Source organism: Schistocerca piceifrons, chromosome 6, assembly GCF_021461385.2.
Source record: "Schistocerca piceifrons isolate TAMUIC-IGC-003096 chromosome 6, iqSchPice1.1, whole genome shotgun sequence".
Classification (NCBI taxonomy): Eukaryota; Metazoa; Arthropoda; class Insecta; order Orthoptera; family Acrididae; genus Schistocerca; species Schistocerca piceifrons.
In genome coordinates, this window is record NC_060143.1 from 394,254,475 (window position 1) to 394,278,329 (window position 23,855).

General features: G+C 38.6%; 1 protein-coding gene across 3 annotated transcripts in view; it reads left to right on the forward strand.

The window, feature by feature from the left end:
• LOC124802448 (influenza virus NS1A-binding protein homolog) overlaps positions 1 to 23,855 on the forward strand; it is a 108,628-nt gene that overhangs the window by 66,904 nt on the left and 17,869 nt on the right. For 2 of the 3 annotated variants that reach the window (XM_047263232.1, XM_047263234.1), the window contains exons 2-7: positions 921 to 1,084; positions 8,914 to 9,101; positions 10,740 to 10,938; positions 12,102 to 12,284; positions 15,809 to 15,940; positions 19,279 to 19,405. In XM_047263232.1, the coding sequence (XP_047119188.1) occupies positions 921 to 1,084; positions 8,914 to 9,101; positions 10,740 to 10,938; positions 12,102 to 12,284; positions 15,809 to 15,940; positions 19,279 to 19,405 (993 nt within the window). Of the gene's footprint in view, positions 1 to 581; positions 747 to 920; positions 1,085 to 8,913; positions 9,102 to 10,739; positions 10,939 to 12,101; positions 12,285 to 15,808; positions 15,941 to 19,278; positions 19,406 to 23,855 lie in introns of those variants that run through there. The other variant, XM_047263233.1, reaches the window with a different exon arrangement.

The following is a 23,855-nucleotide window of genomic DNA, read 5'->3' on the forward strand; positions in this document are numbered from 1 at the left end:
GAACTTGCATCGTTGTTGCAACTTGTGGGACAAGAGCATTGACCGCCATTTGTAAACGTCAGTAAAACGAGTTTTCGGCAGCAGTGTTGCGTGCTATTGATCCGTTTATTGTAAGGCATTGTACGGTGGGTTTCTCGTGCGCACGCGCTTCCCAACTGTCACAACGGGCGGCCATGACACGGTTTTCCCATAAGTGCGTCGAAATGCTCTGTTCTATTTCGAAGAAAATGACTGAAGGCGGATCGGGAAATTATGACAACAGTAAAATTGGAATTCTATAAAAATAAGTTACTTGTTTCTCCATATCTTTTGTCGTTTTCATTTTTTTTTCATTCAGTTTGTACATAGCTTGTGGTTCGTGATTGTAGGACGAAGTTAATGACTCGGAAGATTGTGGGGTAATTGCTGTTGGATTAGAAAGTGATGGTTATCGACAGATACGAAACTTTTAATACTGTTATTTTCGGTTAATCTGTGTTAAGTGTTTCCAAAGTATTTAAAGATAGACTGTGAAGTAAACATTGTTACAGTTCTCTTCAGGGAGGCTCGTAGTAACTGTGGGGACAACAGCAACATCTGCGGGATATTGAAATGATTCTCGAGATCTGACGACAGTAAACTGTGACTAAAATTTGGTACTATTTATGGGAAGCCCGAAGTTTTTAAATGCGTACCACTAATTCACGTTAACAATCGGAAGGGAATCAGAAATTAAGTAGGCCTACACATGGAGGGAAAAAGCAGAGGTATGTGATAATGTGCCATTGAATTGAACTCCAGTAACTGTTCTGTATAAACTGGTAGCAATTTTATGTTGCTTTTTCCGTCTTAAAATTGACATGTATATTCCTTTCACACCAAATACAAAGTTTTTATAGGCTGTTTCAATTTGCTTCTACGGGCATATTTTGTCATTGCAGAGTTTGTGCTTGGTGAGGGTGAAGACACGATGGTTGAGAATGGAGGGCATCTTACCCAAGTTGTGGACGGACTTACCTTCCAAGATGACAAACACAGCCAGCGCACCCTCCAGGCTTTGCACATGATGCGAAAGAATCGACACTTCTGTGATGTTGTCCTGCATGTAAGTATGACGTCGTGATAGGATTGCATAGATCATCTTTTTCTTTTGTTGGGTTAACCACAAACTGTGTAATTCTCAGATTTACATTGTAACATGAACATGGTGCAGGGAATGTAATGTCATTTGTAAAGGCTTATTCATAAATAGCAATGGCTATAGAAAATTAGTTCGTAAACAGTGACTGTTTAATGTATGTAATGTAATTAGTTCTCAGTATAAGATTTATGACTGAAACAAAATTTTTGCTTGATATTAAACTTGGACTTCTCTGACGTCAGTTTCAGTTCCAAACTTTTTCTTCCATGGGGTAGCGATGCAATACAAGTGGCACAAAATTGTAGTGTATAATTCTTTGTTTCTACATCACTTGTACTGTGTTGTAATTTGTTTGCTTCTTATACAATGTACACAGCAAGTACCCCCCCCCCCCCCCCCCCACACACACACACACACACACACCACAAGATTCATTTCTAGTCCCAGGAACTGTGGTAAGTGGTTAATAGAAAACTTAAAATCTGTCAGATGCAGAATGCTATTTACATTTTTAATTTTTTTCAGATGTGTGTTGAACAGACCCTTTTTTAGCTGGGTTATTATGCTTCTACTGAGAGAATTTTGACTGTTGTTGACAAACACCTCTAGCCAGTGGCTCGAAACATACCCTCTCCCATCAGAGATACCAACCACTTCCTTTACCAACGCTGTGCTGTCCCCAACCCTTCAGATCTTGGCACCGTGCTTGTCACTGTTGATACCACCTCCCTATACACAGACATCCCTCAAATGCCCTCGGCCTTGCTACTGTTGAACACTACCTCTTCCAATGTCCTTCAGACTCCAAACCCACTACTCCATTCCTTATAAACCTTACCATCTAAAAAACACTACATTTTTAAGGGAAGGTATGTAAACAAATCTGCTGCACAGCCATGGGGTACTTTCGTGGCCCACTCTTGTGCCAACCTCTTTGTGGGTCATCTAGAGGAAATCTTCCTAGCCTCCCTAAACCCCAAACCTGATGTTTGGTTTGGGATCATTAATGACATCAAGATGTGGACTCTGGGCCAAGTCACCCTGTCCTCATCCCTCCACACCTGTCAACCTCATCTGCTCCTGCTGAGTCCAGTGTGCAATGTTCATGGACATTGACCTCAATCTCTGTTGGCTCCATCCACATCTCTGACAATATTAAACCCACTACCTACAAACAGTACCTGCATTGAGATAGCAGTCATCCCTTCCACACAAAAAACTGTTCACATACGGTCTCACCACCTGGAGACAGTGAAGACCTCCCTTGCACAATATACTGAAGGTGTTAAGAGTTTGCAAACTTTTCTGTGCCATATTGTCAAACACCCCTGATCCTTCCACCACCTCAAAGAATCAGCTACAAAGGAGTGCCCCCACCCCATCTTGTCACCCTATATGGCTGGACTGGAACAACTGAACCATACCCTTTGCTAGGGCCTTGGTTATGTATTATGATGCCCAGAAATGAGGGACATGCAACTAAGATCCTTCCAAGTGCTCTTAAAGTTGTCTTCTGTTGGCCACCCAGTCTACATGTCATCTTGCTCCATCCTTACGCCACACTCACTCCTGATCTCATGCCACAGAGATCATATCCCTGTAGACGACCCAGGTGTGAGATCTGCCCTGTCCACCCACTTCTTATTCCAGTCCTGTTACAAGCTAATCCTGCCCTGTCAAAGACAGGCCCACTTTCGAAAGCAGCCATGCCATAGACAAATATATGCCACAATCACAGCACAGCTTTTTATGTCAGTATATTAATCAGCTGTCCACCAAAATCAGTGGTCACCACCAAACTGTAGCCAAGAACAAAGTCGACCACCCAGTGCCTCAACACACAGCTGAGGACAGTAGCTGATACACAACTCTGAATGTGTGGATCCTTCACTCCACCACTAGCTTTTCTGAACTATGCGGACGAGAGTTATCCTTGCAACACATCCTTGGGTACCATAACCGTCATGGCCTCAATCTCTGCTAACTCTCTGTCCCCACACCCTCCACCCAACAGTTTTCCTGTCACCATTCCAATCCGCAACACCTTCATGAGCTGCACGCCACTTGCTCCGGCACGTGTGTGTCACATGTCTACCCCGTGAAACTGCCACTCATTCCTCCCGCATTCTTAGCCAGCAGACCTCCTGCCTCCCTCAGAGCTGCTAGTTACCCATCCCCAATTCATCTTCCTATCCTCCCTCCATCCACCCCACTCTACAGAACCTCCAGCCGGCCGAAGTGGCCGTGCAGTTCTAGGTGCTGCAGTCTGGAACAGCAAGACCGCTACGGTCGCAGGTTCGAATCCTGCCTCGGGCATGGATGTGTGTTATGTCCTTAGGTTAGTTAGGTTTAAGTAGTTCTAAGTTCAAGGGGACTAATGACCTCAGAAGTTGAGTCCCATAGTTTTCAGAGCCACTTGAACCATTTTGAACAAACCTCCACCCTGGCTTACTCCTAAATTAGAAACATAGTTGTACTAAGTGATAAGAGGGCACACAACAATATTTATTGATAAGGATATTAAAGAAAGATAACTGGGAATATCACCTTAGAAAACTGAAACATGACCAGAAATTGCATTCACTGATTTCATTGCCACACATACACTGCCTGCCACAGATTCCATATCCCAGGTGGCCTGAATGAAAAGAGCTTGCTCCCATTTAGGGGGCAATGTAAATGTTGATAGGCCATTGGACTATCATGGTCTACCCAGTAACAGGCTGTGGAAAGGCGTGGTTGTGAGCCCACTTGATGAGAGCTACTGATTTGAATGGATATTGGGGGGGGGGGGGGGGGGGATAGAAATTGCAACACAAATGAGATTTAGAAAATAACACAGATATGTTCAAAATTAGCACACAACATGCTCTTAACAAAGGGCAACTTCCACCGACACTCATTCACAGCATGACATAGAAATAACACTTAACTGTAACTACACAAGTTTAACTGAGAATATTTCAGAGAGAATACTGAACCTTGAGAACTAGGTTTCGACAACAAAAGGGAATCTTACCACATGGCTGGCACTGCTACTCTCCCATAGTATTGTGAAGTACTCGTGATTGCCAAACGACCAAAGCAGTGACGAAAACTGAGCATCATTACAAGACTGTGCCCGAAGTACTGAGCTGTTAAACTTCCCATAGCATGGTGGAGTGTACCTGTCAACAACAGGCTGTTGCAGGTGGGATGACAGCTAGTGAACCTTCCAAGAAGACATTGAAGAATGTGAAGAGTGGCAACACTCAAGGGTTCTGCTAGCTAGTCGGCACCTCGCAGTAATGTGCGTAAGACTGGAAAAAGTAATTCTGGTGCTAATTCATTGGATGGTAAAGGTCTATCTGTAACATGCTGTACCATACAACTCGCTGCTTCTTCTTTCTTTTTTTTCTTTTTCTTTTTCTTTTTTTTTTTTTTAAAGCTGGAAATTTCCTAACCTAGCACAGCTTGGGCTGTTGGGACAGCAGGCCTCTGTGTTCCCGTCCGCGTAAAGGCAAAGATGATGCTCTGATTAAACTAGAATCTTTTTAAGTGCGACTGCCCTATTGAACAATTTATTAATTCCTCTCAGAATGATGGCAACCAAAATGTGTTTACAGATTTTAGTTCCTGTGTGTGTGTGTGTGTGTGTGTGTGTGTGTGTGTGTGTGTAGGGGATTTAATGTCTTTCATTTCTGTAATGATATAAGTGCTTTAATTCACGGTTGAATCTTCAGATACTTCGAAATAAAATTGATACTCAAATTAGGGATGGAGCAGATGTTTGTTCCTCATCAAAAAGTTCTGAGCCTAACCCCTTATTTCATATTCATTACTAACTTGTCGACTCATTCTTTGTTTCTGGTCTTGCGCAGCCGCCCATGCACTCGTCACTGCACGTAACGTTCTTGGAAGGATCTCCAATGTGATACATTACATGATCAATGCGAAAAATGTGTTCCAACGGTATTCAATACACTAACTGGAAGAACGGAGAATCTTCCAAAGTAATTCAAACTCTCCAAAAGTGTTACATGCAAACAGAAGTGAAATATGAATATGGGTCATGAATATAAAATGTTTTACTTTCATGTAAAGTTCACATGAACGCAACAAACACCTCACTGTAATGTGAGAAACTAAAATACTACAAAGGACACATTTATGAAATGTACAACAACATAAATATTAAATAAAGTTATTTATTGCACAGTCAATAAAACAAAACTGTTGCCACAGAAAATGGCAATTCCACCTCCACCACTTTCAGCATGTACATTCATGTCACAAATTGTGGCAACACTTCGCTCAGTTAATGGCCTTGTTGGGTTGTAGTGGTAACATATCATACTAGCGAGCCAAAATATACACCTCATTAATACCAAGTTAACCGAGCGAGGTGGCGCAGTGGTTAGCACACTGGACTCGCATTCGGGAGGATGACAGTTCAATCCTGCGCCCGGCCATTCTGATTTAGGTTTTCCGCGATTTCCCTAAATCGCTCCAGGTAAATGCCGGGATGGTTCCTTTGAAAGGGCACGGCCGAACTCCTTCCCCATCCATCCCTAAACCTATGAGACCGATGACCTCTCAGTTTGGTCTCTTCCCCCAAAACACCCCCCCCCCCCCCAACAAAAAATACCAAGTAAACATTATATATTGTAGTGTAGGATGTCAACAATGATGTAAAATATGTAGTGATTTGACTGGCATTGATAGATGTAGTCCAGAGGTGGTGTTTGGTCAGTGCCTGATCCTCTCATTGAATGTGAGTATGGTTCCACTGTATGGCTAGAATTTTTTTGTCCCTGTTGTGCTAGGCGCCTGTGGCCTTTATGTGGTACCTTCTCATGTCTTGATAAGTACAACACAGGTGCACAGTATGTGCAGTCTTCGCCATGAATTAACAAAATCATCAAAGTACAAACCCTCTATATACTCCTTCCACCTTTCTGCTTCTCCAAATTCATATTCTTGAGGGAAATAAACCTTGTTGCACAAAGTGCCTAGCATCCAGCACGCACGTTGGTCTATTGATTATTCATATGATTTTGAAACTCATCGCTATTGGTTTTTGAACACATTCTAACCTGATTTCTGAATGAATCATGAGTTGATTTTTGAATGTGTGCATAGTGTACATGATGTCTGTCAGGGATATCCCCGTCGCATCTCGAAATAAACTTCCCTGCGAAAAAAAAAGCGGATGGGGCTATACGAGCTGGCTGGAGTAAAGTCCAATGGGTGAATGCCAATTGCTGTCTGATTATGTGGTTGATTCGGTTTGCGAATGATCAGCATTGTTGTAATTACTAACGAAATCCATAGATTCAGACTACCAGAGTGGAAATAAATGACTAACAGGAAGAACGGGTAAGAAAGATTATCTCCTCGGTGTATCCAAGAAAATTTTGTCAGAAAATTTTTGGCCAGTTCGCTACACTAGTAAGGGCCAGTTGTACAGTTCCCGGCTAGCAGTCGCGTATGTTCTATTCCGGATGTAGCACGGAAAATGCATTGTACAAACATGCAACAACACCTAACTGGAGAATAATCGCAGCATAACTAAACCGGCGATTCCATGAGGGTTACTGAAGTTAACCGGGGAATGAGGTTTGACAGTGGCAGGATCAGTTACAGAGTTAGTGGTGACAAGATTGTTAGAATGAGGAAGGATAAGAAATGGGGAAAGCACACAAATTATGGAAGAGTATGACGATTTCAAATTTTTAACAAAATTTCATACTACTACTTTCTGACATCTTGCTTGAGAAACTGGAGCTTATGAGTGAAATCTGAAACTATTTCCTAACATAAAGCTTTTTGCTTGTAGAAGGCTTAATAGGCATTCAATATTGGTACTTTGTGAATTATATTCTGTTGGGTTATGAAAATGACGATTTATGCCAAAACAGTCTCGTTTATTTGGTGTGTTAAAATTGCTGCAATAATACGAAGGCCTTTTTTCTTTTATATAGCAGACAGAGGCAAAATATACTTAATCAGATCGAGAAACCACACCAATCTTGGGTACTATTTGTACTTGTATTAAGAGCTTTTTCGGTATTATATGATGACAAATCGATTTTTCATGTTGCAAAACGTTTGACGAACTTTGAGGTGATATACTTTTGCAGACCATGCAAAGCTGTAGCAAGATTAGAGAGAGAAAAATGCTAGGAGCTAAGGACTGAATAAATGTGTGCGGTTTTGCTTGTTTCTTGTATATACTGGTTTTATGTGCTCTATTTCATTTTATGTCCCACAAAACAGTACGTTATTGGCTAACAGGCAGTAGAGAGTGCACATTTTGTGAAGAGTTCTTGTTCTCCTGATTACAAATAATCCTATCCAGTGCTAATTGTGAGGTTCCTTAATAATAATTGCAGGGGGGGGGGGGGGGTGGCAGGATGTCAAACCGGGCCGACTGAGAGCAGGAAGGCCCACAGGACTTTTAATTTCCACTTAGTTTGATGGCATCCTTGAACACAAGGTTTATGTATCAGACATCTTCAGAAAGATGTGCACTAAAAAATGAACATATTTTTGAAAATTCGATTTTTAAAATTTTTGACATCCTTTCTTGAATACTCGAGGGAGGGAAATATCATAGATCCGGGGCTGATATGCAGAGCAGAAAACATGCAGTGTACATGTTGCTGCACATCAAAGATCTATCCAAAACGTGTTTTCTTGTGAGTTTAGTTTTCTAAAGTGCGGGGAAGTTCTACACGCGCGAATAAAACTGTAACCATTCAAAGGATTGATAAGTTTTACAGTTCCGAGGGAAAATAGACTGTCACTTAACACAGAAAATTTGTTTTCACCCCGGAGAAAGTGTATTTTTAACTGGAAAATCTGGGATTTTTTTTTTTTTTTTTCTCCTTGTCTGCGTATACACAGTGGTTATGGATATAGCTCTAAATGCAGGTGTTCAAAACAGTATTTATAACTAACAATTGTTAAACTCCAACTATTGTGTATTCAAGCCAAGTTTGCTTAGTAAAGTTACAAGAAAATTCTTCCTCTGAACAAAGCTACTGCTCCTTCAGGTTTGTTAATACCTTCTGCTTACCCTGTTACTAGCTTAATAGCTACATGGCAACTATGATGATTATTGTAGCTGATATTTACTGTAGCAGAGCAGTTATTTGTGTGCTGTAAGAACAGTGGGTTGTTTAGTGGCAGCGTTGCTTATCTTAAGGGTGAAGGGAAAATTCAGTCCTCAAATCTAGGTATCAGAAAATAGATGAGAGGGGTTTTCAAATGTTATGATATCAGATCGAAGCTGTGAGCAACTGTGGCTGGGATTGTTCGGTCAACTTGCTTCTGTTTCCGATCCAAAATCGGAAATTATTCTCCAGCTTCCGACCCAAAATCTGAAATGATGTTCAGTGCAGGACATCAACAGTATGCTAAACTCTAATCTTCCTTCCCTTTCAACACTCTATACAAGAAACAAATATCTAAATGGAAGTTATTCTTATATTGTGCTTGTGCAAGTAACATTAAACCTGAATGTGATTGTTATATTATTAGCAAATGTCATTAAGAGCAAATGTTTTAGGCAGTAAACATAAGGATTCAAACACCCTTTGGAAGAAGCATGTTTAAGGCATGTGCCAGCTGCAAACTACCCCCAAAACACACACACACACACACACACACACACACACACACACACACACACACACACACACACACACACACACACACACACAAAAGGCAAGAATGGTTGTTAGAAAATTACAGCACTTACTCATGTGCGAGATGCTATGGTGCAATATAGTGCTGCTTTATTTTTACAGGTTGGGAGTGCAGAGTTCCATGCTCATAGGGCAGTGTTGGGTACAGTTAGCCCCCATTTATTTGAGATGTTCACTGCTGATGATGAGACAAAGGGCAGTCAACGTGAGAATGTCGTCACATACAAGCTTAATGGAGGATTTGAGAAGAGTGCTATTGAGAAATTGATAGATTACGCTTACACTTCAAGGTATGTGTTAGTAAATGAACAAATAGATATTTATATAAATGAATGTGATTTTGTAAGGAACATTAATACACTAACATTTATCATCATCCAGTAGCCATCAATTAGTTGCTCACTTTACTACACCTATATTGAATTTATTGTGATAGCAAAAATTACAAAATTCATTCACCTACACATGTAACAGATGAGAGACTAGCTTTAGTTTTGGTAGCGAAGCAGCTTAAATCACTTACTAAATGCAAGTCTTCTGGTCCAAATTGCGTAGAACTTAAGTTCCTTTCAGAGTTCCATACTTGGTAAACACATACAGCCACTTACTCAGTGAAAGATCAAAGCGTAAAAACTGTAAGGTTGCACAGGTCACACAGATTCTCAAGAAAGGAAATAGAAGTAATCCGCTGAATAACAGGTACTTACTGCTGATGTCGATTTGTTGTAGAATTTTGGAGCATGTACTGTGTTTGGACATTATGAAAAACGTTGAAAAAAATGACCTGTGGACACTCCGTCAGGATTGATTCAGAAATTATCTTTCTTGTGAAGCACAATTAGCTCTTTATTCACACCAAGTAATGAGTGCTATTGGAAACATGTTTCAAACCATGTTGTGTTTACATGGGAGCGAAAATAGATTGCATAATTTGAAAGCTGTCAGTTAGGTGCCGATTTCCAGAATCGATTTTGAAGTGTTTGCATGACCACCCAGAAGCAGTGTTGTGAAATCGGTTTATGAAATCTGGTTTTGGGAGCGCCATGTAAACAGGTTAATACAAACTTGACAATACATTGTATTCTTTTCAGAACTATTAGAGTTAACATTTTACATAAATTACAATGATAGATGATTAATACAAATTTTCACATGGGACCTCAAGGCCAAGAAGAAATATAAACAAGTTTTGAAATAATAATTTTGTAAAATGAATTCCTTTAACAATTTAATATTACAGTAAGAAATTTCTCTTTACAAGTAAATTAGTACTTCAACTCTGCACAGTACATAGTGCTAACTCTTAACACAAACATCTTTATCATTGTATACAAAGAACACTGTTCCAGTACAAATTGAAGACCAGTAAATTGAAAATTATTTTATGAACATTTAATTATATCATTGTATGGGATTCTGTTAAGTTACTTTCTTTCGTGGACTGCTTATTTCTCCTGGTGCCCGGTGCTGTTATATAATGATTAGTGTAAGATGAAAGTTAAAATATGACCATACATATATGCTTAGGTAACAAAATTACAGGGTAGTATCACCATCTTTAATATGTAGGAGTGCATGGTGTTTGTTCTTTTAGACATGTCTGAAAGAACATTCACTAAGAGGAACCCACAGCTGTGATGCATAATATGTAAATTAATTAGTTTTGATGCAGCTGATATCAATAGTGCTTCCCTTCCCTTCCTTTCCATTCTTCCCCCTCAACGCTTAATTTACATAAAAACTCTCTTTAATAATCATACTTACTGTTTAATAAAGTTGGTTAATCTTGATCTGTTACAGTACAGTAGTCAGATCTCTTTTGTGGATGTCACTGACATTTTAAGTACTTCAGTTATGATTGTGATGTTTAGATTCTGGAATCCATCACTAAATTCTGAATGTACGATGAACTGAGCTTTGTCTTTCAGACTGGAAGTGAGCAATCACCAGGTGAAAGCTGTTTATCTTGCTGCATCGTACCTGAAAATGGATCGTGTGGTGCGTGAATGTGCACGACACCTCATCAAGAACTTGTCTGTTGACAACTGCATTGAAACAAGATCACTTCCTGGCATAGCCAGGAATAAGAGTCTCCTTGAGCAAGTGGACAACTTCATAAACAGAGAGGTAAGGAACTTAAAAATTAATTTTTCAATTTTCCTTCCTGATTATTGACTGTTCTTTCATTGCTTGGTAAATGTGGTTTTTAGCGGATTCTCAAAGTCGTGTAGCAAAATTGGAATTAATAATAGTAATTTAGTGCAGTGACAAATAATTTAATATACTGTATCTACTAAACAAAAAAAAAAAACAGGAAATGGGCAAGTGTGTGCTCAATTTTTCATTAAAAATTATGGGTAAAGTGTACACTCTTTTGAAGTGTGCAGTGCAACATAAACTAGAAAGCAAGAACAAATTAATTGACAAAAGATATATTGCTCAGAGAACTTAGTTTTAGACCTCAAAATGTTACTGTTATTCCTCATTGGGACGGTTAGAAACTTGCAACTGATATTCTATCTGTGGGATGGGTGGGTGGCTGAATGAATCTAGCTTGCTGGAGACAAATGTCACTTTCTCACTACTGGGTTCAGCTCCAGAATACTGACAATGCTTTTCATACTGCGGAAGTCCTTAATGACAAGTGTTACCAGTCTAGTGGGGGGAAAAAAAGTTAGAGAAAAATGACAACCTATTCAATGGCTCTATTGAATCAGTGGTGTTCAGATATTTCCGTCATGCACCACTGGATATTGATTTGGGTTGAGGGAAGTTCCTTGATTGTTCGCTATCCATCTTACCAGACTGAGCAAATTCATTTGATTTGTAAACTAGTCAGAGAAGTAATTTTGTTCGAATGAACTTTTATTACTAGGTTACATGCCTCTCCACTAAATTAGACCTTGGGGACCAACTGCTGCTGATTTGACAGCATGGGCAGAGAAATTTTCCACTGTTATTTTAATGGAACTACAGTGGCATTCGTCTTAAGGGCTTGCTCACATTAGTAAGACAAATTTAGTGAACAGATGATAATCTTCTTGATAGCTATTAAACCATTGAGCATTTGCATTGTTTTTTGTGCTACTTAGAAAAACAAAGAAACACAATAGTCAAGACATTTAATAGTCCTAACACATTGTATTCTGATTGTGTAGTAGTAGTAGTAGTAGTAGTAGTAGTAGTAGTAGTAGTAGTTCCATTATCAAAGAATTTGATCTAAAAACCTGTTTCATTATGAAGTGTGTTTTCAGTGTTTCTAACAACTTTTAAAAATTGTTTCCTTGCAGTTCACTCAAGTTTCACAGTCAAACATTTTGCTGTCATTGCCATGTGTGAGAGTAGAAGTTCTGAACCAGACAAGACAAGAAATGTCTCTTGTTGCTTGTGAGTCAGCTTGCAAATTAGCATTGGAGTGGGTCCGACGACAGATTGAAGGAGATGCTATTCTAATTGAGCAACTTACAGAGAAAGTAAGTCCTTAAGAACTTAGTCAGACTTACGACAAATTCAAATTTTTAGCATTCTCTTTGTATAAAAACTAGTTACCCACATTGAAATTGAAAATGGCAGGGTATTTTAACTACTGTTAACATAGTTCTAAGTTGGAGACTTCCTGATGACAAGAACAGATTTCCTTGAAAAGTGATGCACAAAATAAGATGGAATAATAGATTAATACTAATTGTTGTGATGGATGGCACAGTTTGTTTTCTTTCTTCCGTCACATTGTCTGATGCCTTCATGGGAATCAAATTTTCTTTGGTCTTCTGTCTCAGGAAAGATATACCACTACTCAGTAATTTACGGGAGTTGTCCAAACTATAGTAATTCATAGGTTTTAAACTTATTGATTATGTACCTGTTGGATGTATATGTTACTAGAGCTTCTGTAAAGTTTGGAAGGTAGGAGACGAGGTACTGGCAGAAGTAAAGCTGTGAGTACCGGGCGTGAGTCGTGCTTCGGTAGCTCAGTTGGTAGAGCACTTGCCCGCGAAAGGCAATGGTCCCGAGATCGAGTCTCGGTCGGGCACACAGTTTTAATCTGCCAGGAAGTTTCATATCAGCGCACACTCCACTGCAGAGTGAAAATCTCTTTCTGGAAACATCCCCCAGGCTGTGGCTAAGCCATGTCTCCGCAATATCCTTTCTTTCAGGAGTGCTAGTTCTGCAAGGTTCGCAGGAGAGCTTCTGTAAAGTTTGGAAGGTAGGAGACGAGGTACTGGCAGAAGTAAAGCTGTGAGTACCGGGCGTGAGTCGTGCTTCGGTAGCTCAGTTGGTAGAGCACTTGCCCGCGAAAGGCAATGGTCCCGAGTTCGAGTCTCGGTCGGGCACACAGTTTTAATCTGCCAGGAAGTTTCGTATATGTTACTGTTTGTATAGAAAGTTGCCCCATATATACCGTATTTACTCTAATCAAAGCCTCACTTTTTTCCGGTTTTTGTAATCCAAAAATCCGCCTGCGGCTTAGAATCGAGTGCAAAGTTGCCGTCGAAAATATGTAGTGCTACACAGGCATGCGTTGCAGGGATAAAGATAAATACTGGTGCCAAACCTCTGTGTCAGTAAAAAAATTTAAAAAAAAGTGGAAGACGAGCTTTTTTTCTCCGCCCCGAGTTTCGACCACTGCATTTTCATACATTATCCAACAAAGTAAATACAAATTTCGTATTGTTCATCTTCGAATGTAGCAGCATTTCAATGTACTACAAAAATCCGACCTGCAGGACTGTTTGGGATGTTTGTCAATATGGCTAACTCTACGTTCTGAATTTTTTCCTCCCTGTGAGAAGGGATGGTTGCTACTAGGAACTTTTATGAATTGTGAATCACATGCAGTTTCTCTTCACCATAAGAATAATAAGATTATAAACATTTTGCCATGTATTCTTTCGTGTTTGCTGCTCTCTCATTTAAATCCTTTCTGTCTAATAAACTACAAAACTAGTGAGAGACAACAGCAAACGCGGAAGAATATACATATCATGTCATGTTTATATTCGTATTATTCTTGTGCCTAATAGTGATACAGTCAGAAATGAAGCACAGCAATTGACTAGATTCTTGAATCTAAGATGACTAATTTCTGTGCAGAATGTAATGTACAAAAGAGGCGCCTGCAAAGATTTCAAACGGAGAAAAATTTTAGCTAAACTCTCGTTCAGAACATCTTCTATCATACGCAGTCTATTATTTGGTCCTTGTTGATCATTATCAAAGAAAGCAGCAGTGTAAGTAACAACAAATAACAGTATCTTGCCATTGTTTCGCTAATGAGACAATTCCTCTCTTTTATTAATTGTAAGCGGCGATAGGGTGCACAAAAGCAAGCCATGCCGTGAGCGGCGACAAGTCGTAAACACACATCATTAGAATGCGACAAACAATGCATGACACAGGACAATAATGCATTTTCAGCTAGAATGATGTAAACACCCATGACAAAGAGGACAGCACTTATCAGATCAAAGAAAAGTAAGCAATCAATTCGAACCAGACAGACGAAGCATGTGAAAAAGGAAAGGAACCCGTATAAATACGGACGCATAGCAATGGCTACCTGGTAAAGTTTAACTGCTAAGCTTAAGACTCGAACCAAACTACTGTAGCTGTATCAGTATCATCATTCATTCGATCTAAATTGTCTCATATTACAATGAATCAGCTTTGTTTAGATTTGGAGGTCCAGCCTTAAACTTTTCTCTTCCCTTGAATTTCAAGTCTCATTTTTCAGGTGCGGCTTAGATTCTAGTGCGGCTTAGATCAGAGTAAATACGGTATTTCAACTGAGTAGTAATATGGTGGACATGCCTTGTGGTCCTGCTTGGCTTAGTATCTTACTTTCTTAATTCTGATTTAGGCTGTGTTGTTAGATTAGGTTTTCCACAGTTTTCCCAAACTGCTTGATGTGGTTGCTGGATACTGTAATGGTGCCTTTGGAAAGAATGAACACAGAAAGTTTTGCTTACTGTTTCTTCAATCTGAACTTCTGCTCAATCTAACGATCTTGTCATTGACAAGACATTAAATACTAATCTGTCTTCCTCCCTCCGGTGTAAAAGTAATTTTATTAAGACTTCGTTTATAGCCCTCCGCGCGATTACATTGTTAGTCATGTCTGCAATTTATAATTTTCTTGGCTTATATAAAATGTTGGTAGTATATGACAAACTTACTTTGGAAAAATGCTTCTTTTGCATGCATTATCCAGTTTCTTAATGTATGCCTCCAACTTTTTCTTCTGTTGACATTGTCTTAGTATTACGTATTTTGCAATAGTTGTGATAATCAACTTTCCTTAAGTAGTTGCTTCGCTTTCATAAAAGCACTGAACTGTCAAGGGTTGTCCAGAAAATAATAAAGGATTATTAACAGCAGGAAGCTTTCTTTTGGAGTAAATGCCACTCCCTTACCTTTTGTCAGTATGATGTGTCCCAAGTCATGAAATATAAGCTATTCGTGTTACTCTGTTATGTGGTGGTATGTTTTGTTTATGAAGTAGTCTTCCATAAAATTCTGAGGCATACAAAACCACACCACCTCCCATCTTCTCTCACCTAGCATACAACGTTAAACCCGTGGTCTGTCATAAAAACTTGGTGCTGAGCTTTGGTTTGGGGCAGTAGCTTTCATTTTTAACCTGGAATGTTGAGATTCCTTAGTTCAAAACAGGCTGGTCTGGCTTCCTGCTGTAGAAATATGGAATTAAAAACTTCCACATAGAGCCACATTTGTTGCTTACACACATATGAGGGTGGGGTGTTCGTCATAGCAATTGAATTAGTTTGTTAATATTGAAGACAAAATTTCCTTTCTCTTTGATAATGTATTCATTAAGTAATTATTCACCTATGAACATCCATTGTAACACAATGTACTACTAAAAGGAATATTTTAGATATGTTCCCTGAACAGAATTGGAGTAAACTACGTATGTGTATATGTGAATGTTTCTGTCTTACCCTGTTGCATAACTAATTGATGTGTTTTGTTTTAGACACATCTCCTGTACCTGGCATTGGACAATTCCTTACAAGATTGCTCTGAGTTGCCGACTGGTGATGTGGGTGACACTGAAATAGTTCAAGACTATAAGAAAATGTCCAAGAAGAGTCAGGCAAATCCCAAGGTAATAATGTCATCAGTATTAACTTCCTGAGACATATGAAGTAATAATGAAAACTCTCATGACTGCTTGATTGCACCATCATTGTTTAGGTGTATTCTTTCAAACTTCTCATTTTCATTCATTCTTGATTGCAGTTCATTTTAATATATTTGGAAAATTAACCCTTGAGTGGGCACACTGTTGTAAAAAGTAAAAGTACAACAGCAGCAGTTTTTATGCCTAATCGATGCCTTAACCTTGAGCTATTGCGCCATTGCTGCCATGTATTCCATTGTTGATGTTTTCTCGACAATGTTAAAGTGGCTCAGTTCATTTGGTTAGCTTCCTCAGTTTATCTGAATTGTAAGCAGCAACGTGTCGAATGTTGTAAAAAGTAAAACGCGCGCCTGCTGTGACAGTTGCAAGCTTTTTTCCAGCAGTAAAAACATTCCACATGGGAAATGTTACTTTGGTTACACTGACATCTGAATGTATTTATTCATTTCATTTATTTGATGTTTTGTTCCAATTCAAAGGGTGTATTAGACGAATTAATTCGCAAACTGCTTGAAGGTGATGATGAAGTCCATCCAGACTTTTCAGGCGTGGAGGAAAGCGAAGTAGATTTGAGTGATGAAAGCACTGAATAGGACCTTGGCAATGAATGTGAACTTGATGGTGAGGATGGCAATGATCCTGAAGAGACAGCAGACGTACAAGGGTTCTTTGTTGAAATGACAAATTTTCACATCGGCGTAAAGGCGAGTGTGCTAAAACACCAAAAACCAACAGAAAGAGACATTGTGCAAATTCCACCAGATCCGAAGTGAGAGGTGATGGGTGGAACTGATGAAGTTAGTGCTTTTTGAAAGTAATTGACCTTGTCTTTATTGATGAAATTGTAAACTATACAAATACCTATATAAATAAACAGTGAGACGCACACCAGTTCTTGCAGGGACGAAATAATGGCTATGTTAGAGATTTTTGAAGAAGAAGAAGAATAAGAAGAAGAAGAAGAAGAAGAAGAAAATACCATCATACTAATGTACTGGAACTCTGGGCAGCAGATGGAACACAAATGCTACTGCTTAGGACTGCAATGAGCTACCATAGGTTTCTATTTTTTCCTAAGCTATTTGAGGTTTGTTGATGTGTAAATGAGGAATGACAGGAGGAAAAACTGATGAGTTGGTTGGAATTCGTACAGTATTGGGTCCTTTTGCTGCTAACTGTCAATGTTCTTACAGCCTGGTGAATTCACCATGATAGATGAAATGCTTCACCCCTACGGAGACTGTTGTAGATAGATGCAGTGCATACCCATATAGAAAATTCTAACAGGAACCTTACAACTGACAATTGTTACATAAGCTACCTCCTTTCTGAATATTTGCTGCAGAAGACTATCATTTGCATTGGTACAATGACAAAGAACAGATGTGAAATTCTTCCAGAACTTCTCCCAAACAAAACAAAAGAAATTGAAAGTGCAATGTTTGGATTTCAGTAGGATAAGACCTTAGTTTCGTGTGTTCCTTGTAAAAACTGTACTATCATACTTTTGTCTGCTGTGCATGACATGCCAACAGCGGTTGGAAAAACACGAAATCATAATTTAATAAAACATGACAAAAGGTGGAGTTGATGTAGCTAAAATGTGTGCCTGATACACCAAAAATTACAAGATGATGGTTACTGGCTACTTTCACATTTTTCTGGACATAGCTGCAAAATTAATTTGCAAACAAATTGTCTGTGGGGTGTTATGAAAGTAAACATGTCAGAAAAACTGGATAAATTGTTATTTAAGTAAGTAAAAGAGCAAAACCTTTTGTTATAAATGATGAAGATAGTGAATATGAACGTGTTTCTTCAATAAATATAACAGTTTGTTTAAGACAAGTTCATTTTTACTGACAAATGACCATGTTGTAAATTTTACAATGTGCGCCTGCTCATGTGACAACAGTAAGTGAGCCTGCCAGAGGGGTTACAGTTATTGCAGAGAATGAAAAATATAAATAGTTAACTAGAAGGTTGGTTTGGAACTCAAGCTGTGTGTTCCAGGTAGATCACGTTGTATGTTTAAAAACTGCTTCCAAATTGAGAACAAACTAGCATATGCAAAAGAATTGCACTATAAACTCAGTTAAGTTTTAATGGTAAACATTGACAAAAAATATTAAAACGGGTGAATTCCAGATTAAAAGATAGACTGGGGAAAAATGGGATCTGTGCTTTATACTTTTTACACTTAAACTCTGTTAACTTATCGTACACATCTGTTGTGCAAAATGAGAGAAAAGACATTTTCCATTGCAGACAAATTATTTTGCAGTTGCTTTAAAAATAAAAATTTCTGTCCTCAATCTTCTAAGTAACATGTCTTCATACTAAATGCTGCAGTGCAGTTGCACTGCTTTGAAAGATCATGAAGTTTTGGTAAAGCAGGTGATTGCACTTCCCCAGTATTCTACCAATAAACTGAAGGCTATCAGTCTGGAAAGTAGATTGCCTACAAATCACTTGTGCGACTGGTTCTTGGAATATTGCTCAAGTGTGTAGGACCCATACCAGACGGGAATAACAGGGGCTATTGGACATATACAGAGAAGGCAGCACTAATGTCACAGGTTTTTTACTTGAGCTTTCATTATAATGTTTATTTTTGTGATAAGTTCATGTAATGATAAAGGAAATTGGAAGGAGATACAATGGGATATTCTCAATCTAAAAAAAAGGTGCAAATAACAAAATGTTTTCAATGATAGCTGAAAACTGTTTGTGTGGATGAGTTTCTTCATGAGCTTTAGTAAAACAGTAAGGAATGATTCAATATGCCAAATATTTACTGTAGACAATGCAGTTGTTAATAAGAGGTGTGGATGTGTATCATTAGATGTCAGAAGATATAGACATTATTAACCTTTATATCACTCAAATTTGGAAAAAAATGATGAAAATTATAGTAACTTGTTTCAGAGTTAATAACATGTTACATCTTAGACAATTAATATTTTCAAACCTTTATGCTTCCTCGTGAGTTTCAGAAAAGATTGAGGGCAAGGTGGCAATCTAGACACTAACAGTTCAAAATTTCTTCTCTGTTGCTGAAGGAAAAAAAGTGACCAACTTGTGCTGTGTTCAGTGGTTTTGTCCAGTATTAGAAAATTGCCTACGGTGCAGTAAGATACTACCGTATGATGAACAATAATTGCATTATTACACTTCCAGAAAACATTTTGTTTCATAATTCAGTGCAGCTACCATTGTCAGTTGGAAGTTGAGTAACCTTTCACAGTTGAATGGCAATGATTTTTTACCATTGTTGATCTGTTGTTGTTGTTAATTCTTAGGGCCGACGAAAGGCTCAGCTGCAGCCAGCCAAACCACGTGTTCTCCTCTATTCTCGTGACATAGGTGAGAGAATTGAACAACAAACTGAAGAAGACTGGAGCCTTATTGCTTCTACCAAAGTTGCAGGTATGTAAGATAGAGAAGGGACAAAGAGCACTTAATGTTTGGTCCAATATATAATTTTGGAAATGTTATCGCTCTGTGTTGCAGTAATATATTTTGTTAAATTTTGGGGATATTAAATAGTTGCTCACATGCTACTGTAACCTTCGCAGCTTGCTAAACACAATCCTAGTAATGTAGGAGCTTCCTGAGGTCAAGAGCTTCCTTATGCTACTTGCCATATGTCTTTGGATAAGTATGTTGGAAAAGAGAGCTTCTCTAACCTGCTAGATTTCATTGAGGAAGAAAACTGCATCAAATAGTGATGATGATTTTCTGCTGTAAAATGAGATCCATTGAATTTGCTTACCAGGTACTCTCTCAGATATTTCTCTTTTGACAGCCTCCAAGGGCCAGTTTCTTATCTTTTCTACATGTTTCAGCTTGATTTCATCTCACACAATTCTCCACCCAGTCCTGCCTATTTTCATGCCATTTTTATATAATGAGGCAGTAGAATGTACTGTCACTTGGTGTCATTCATTTGGATAGAATACTAACATCCAAGAAATACATGAATCTAGGCATGCAACAGTCATCTCTAAACAGTTTTTCCATTATATTGCACAATTTTTAAAACAGCCTTGAATGAAGGAGACATAGTTCTCACATTTAAAGAGTTTGGTTATGTTCTTATTTAAATATGGCTATATGAAACTGAAATCTGAAGTTCAAAAGAGTGGGCCAAATTTTATATGTGAGGGATTAAAATGTGAGAACAATGACAGCTGTTGCTGTCATTCCTGCTGTGTAGTGATGCCAGCCATGCTGCACTAGTAAGTACATGATTAATGGAGTTCTCTTTACCAACTGCTATTTTAAGTGTTTGCAGTGATAGTCTTTTCAGAAAACTCTAAAAACATTCATTATCAGGGTGTATACGACCCGGGACAACTGGGAGATCCGGGAAAAACCCGGGAATTTTTCCATCCGGGAGAAAACCGGGAAAACCCTGGGAATTGTTTCAAAACATGAATGGGAGAAAGAAAATAAAACTTAAGTTACAAAGGAAATGCGCCGTATACAACAACAAAACAGTGCTCATAAAAGCGTCTGCGAACAGTATGTGTCAAAGGCTTTAGGAACACTATGCAATGCTTTATAACAACAAATTGCATCCGATGAGCGTGACTACAACTGTTTAAATTAGATTCGTTTGAGCAGTTGCGGGCGCGCTCTTGCGCATGCGCAGTTGAGTCGTGTGTGAGTAGTACCTTCTCCCGCTTCTGGTTACGGAAGTGTGGCTGGGCACCACTACTTAATATTGCCCCGGTTCGGAAATATCGTAGATCCGGGGCTGATACACAGAGCATTCAGAGTTGTGGTGGGGAGGTGGGTCGTCTCCACGTGACCTGTGTTTACGTTCAGTGATTTTGTTGTTTCTTCTTCGTTTATTGCTCTCACATTAAATGATAACAAAATGGATTTTTGTGGCCGGGAACTACTAAATTAATTTAAATACTTTCGCATAATTACGGCAGGCTAAAATATGTTAATAGTTTCAGATTTTATTTCCACCGTTGACAGTCGAGCATTAATCGCCTTACAGAACAATGAAGTTATTTTTGCTGGTTTGCTAAAGAGATTTGGCTTTTATTAATCCTTTCTATTGAGGCAGTCAATTTATTTGAAACGAAGTGTTTAATTTCACACTATTGGCTAGTTTCAACTGTTCGCTGCATTTCAAGTGCACGTATGGCATTATGCTATAATAAAGAACCAAACATGAGTACTGGTACATATGTATATGCATTTTAAGCCGAATTATGCACTTTAGCATGGTTCGCGAAATCCCGACACTCTTGAAGTATCCTTCAATGTTTTTTTTTTTTTTTTTTTTTATGACATAATGTAAGATCTTTTAATGTTTGACACGTACGAACATATGGGCTTCCTGCGTCATCGTAGCTGCGCAAGCACGGTGACGCCAGTTATCTGGCACTTTCTTGCAACTGCTCAAATGAACCTATTTCTACCAGGTCGTGGAAAAATATTGCGAATGGTTGTTTGAAAAGCGTTACATTCAAAGCAGATTTCCTTTTATGCAAGATGAATAATGTGCGAGAATGTACGATGAATTTCTTAAATCACAAAGCGTTTGACTCTCATTTAAAAATCAACTCCTTGAGGATGACTATTTAGAAATGTTTCGAGCCCAGAAGATGCGACATTTGCGTCGTTATTTAAAATTTTACTGGCACATTTGTGTGTGTATCTTAAAGTGCAACATGCGCAAAAAAAGATCAACATTATATCTGGAAGCTTAGCTTCTCTTACAAATTATTAATCTTCGTGACCAATATTATATGTGAATGCTATGTATGTTGGGCAGTGGGTACACCGGTTCCCGTGAGATCACCGAAGTTAAGCGCTGTCTGGTGAGGCCAGCACTTGGATGGGTAACCATCCAGCCACCATGCGCTGTTGCCATTTTTCGGGGTGCACTCAGCCTCGTGATGCCAATTGAAGAGCTACTCGACCGAATGGTAGCAGCTCCGGTCGAAGAAAACTATTGTAATGACCGGGACAGCGATGTGCTGACCATACGCCCCTCCTATCCGCATCCTCAACTAAGGATGACACGGCGGTCGGATGTTCCCTATGGGCCACTTGTGACCTGTAGACGGAGTGCTTTATGTATATTAATTTAAGCCATTAACTTTTCTTATTTGTGTATTCGTGCTACTTATGAGTGATCTTGCTCTTGCTATTGGCTGATTACTTCACGTGTCCTATTGGTGTCATCAGTTGGAGAGATCCACGTGAATGAGCTATGACGCTTACGAAAGCGCATCGCAATCTCAATTTCAATGCTTCGGAGAGTGACATGCGTTATTTGGTGGAATTCAAATTTATACCTTTGTAATACGAAAATATGCAGCGTACATGTTACTGCACATCAAAGGTCTTTCAAAACGTGTTTTTCCCCCTGAGTTTTGTTTTCTAAAGTGCCGGGAAATTCTACGTTGGTATGTAAAACCATAAACATCCAAAGGATTGATGACTTTTACAGTGCCGAGGAAGAGTATACTTTCACTTAACACGGAAAAAGTGTATTTTCTTCCGAGAGAAAGTGTATTTTTAACCGATAAATCCGGGAATTTTTTTTTTCCTTGTCCACGTATACACCCTGATTATGCTACTATTCTATAAATCGGAAATTCCTAATATCCAAATCCACTAGTACTTCTGCTATGAAGACGAAATTTTTACAGCCCAGTAAAAGTGAACTGTCACTTCGTAGCCAGAACTCGCTGAAAAGTTAGTGGTGTGAATAATCTACTGTCAGTAGTGTAGTCCACACCAAAATTACATTTCACATGCTGTAATTGCACTTTGATACTTTCGATACCGTTTATGGCCAGATAGTCTCATATACTTTAATTATGCATAGGTATAGAAATAACTACAGATTGCACTTCATTGTGATCCTGCAATATTGTTAATGTAGTAACCTGACCTTGATCTAATTGAGCACAATTACTTTTGTGTAGCAACTAAACATAATAGCCACTAAATGAAAAAAAATAAGACACTGTCCTTCAGATCCAACAGTGACATCAGTACAAACTTGGTGTGGACAGTATTGTCCTTTGGAAAATGCACTGATCATGACGTAACTCCATTGTTAAAGTTGGTGATAATCATTATTGAAGTTTAACACAGTCCATGAGAATAATTACACATTCAGCACCCAATTAATCATTTAAATTACTGAATCAACTCTTGGATTTGGAATTTAGATAAATCAGTTCTTTTCCAATTTGTAATCTGTAATCTGTGCTGAATTGACTGTGGTACACTATTCTGTATTAACGGACATAGATCTTAATCATTTCATAACTCTGCCTAGAACGACCCAAAACTAACCTAACATGGCTTCCATCTTACTCCTTACATAAGTTTACAGTAATTTAAACTGAATTCATCTGTTGTTTGCCAAATTTTTCACAAATTACAATTAACTCTATCAGATCTTATGTTTTTATGGAAGAAGGAAGCTTTTCCTTTGTCATAATGCTTTGGTGATTTTGTGATATTTTAGATGAAAGATTTATACAAAAATATACACCCATTTTAAAACATACATTGTACACTGGGCTTAATTTTATAGACTAAAATTATTACAAAATATTACTTATTGTAATAAAAAGAAAGTGATCATTCAGTAATTATCATGCACAATAACAAGAATATTAAGTCATAAAGTGAAATATAGCGAACCAACCACATCGGTGTATTTTGGTGGTCATGAGCTGCTGTGGACTGCTGCACTGACTTCCTGATATTCCCATGGTGATGCCCAACAGTTGGCAGCATTTGCACATGATGAACAGGTTGAACATTCACAAATGTGTACCTCAGGTTTCCATTAGGAAAAAATACTTTTGTTACAGCCAAGGTACAGTAAAAG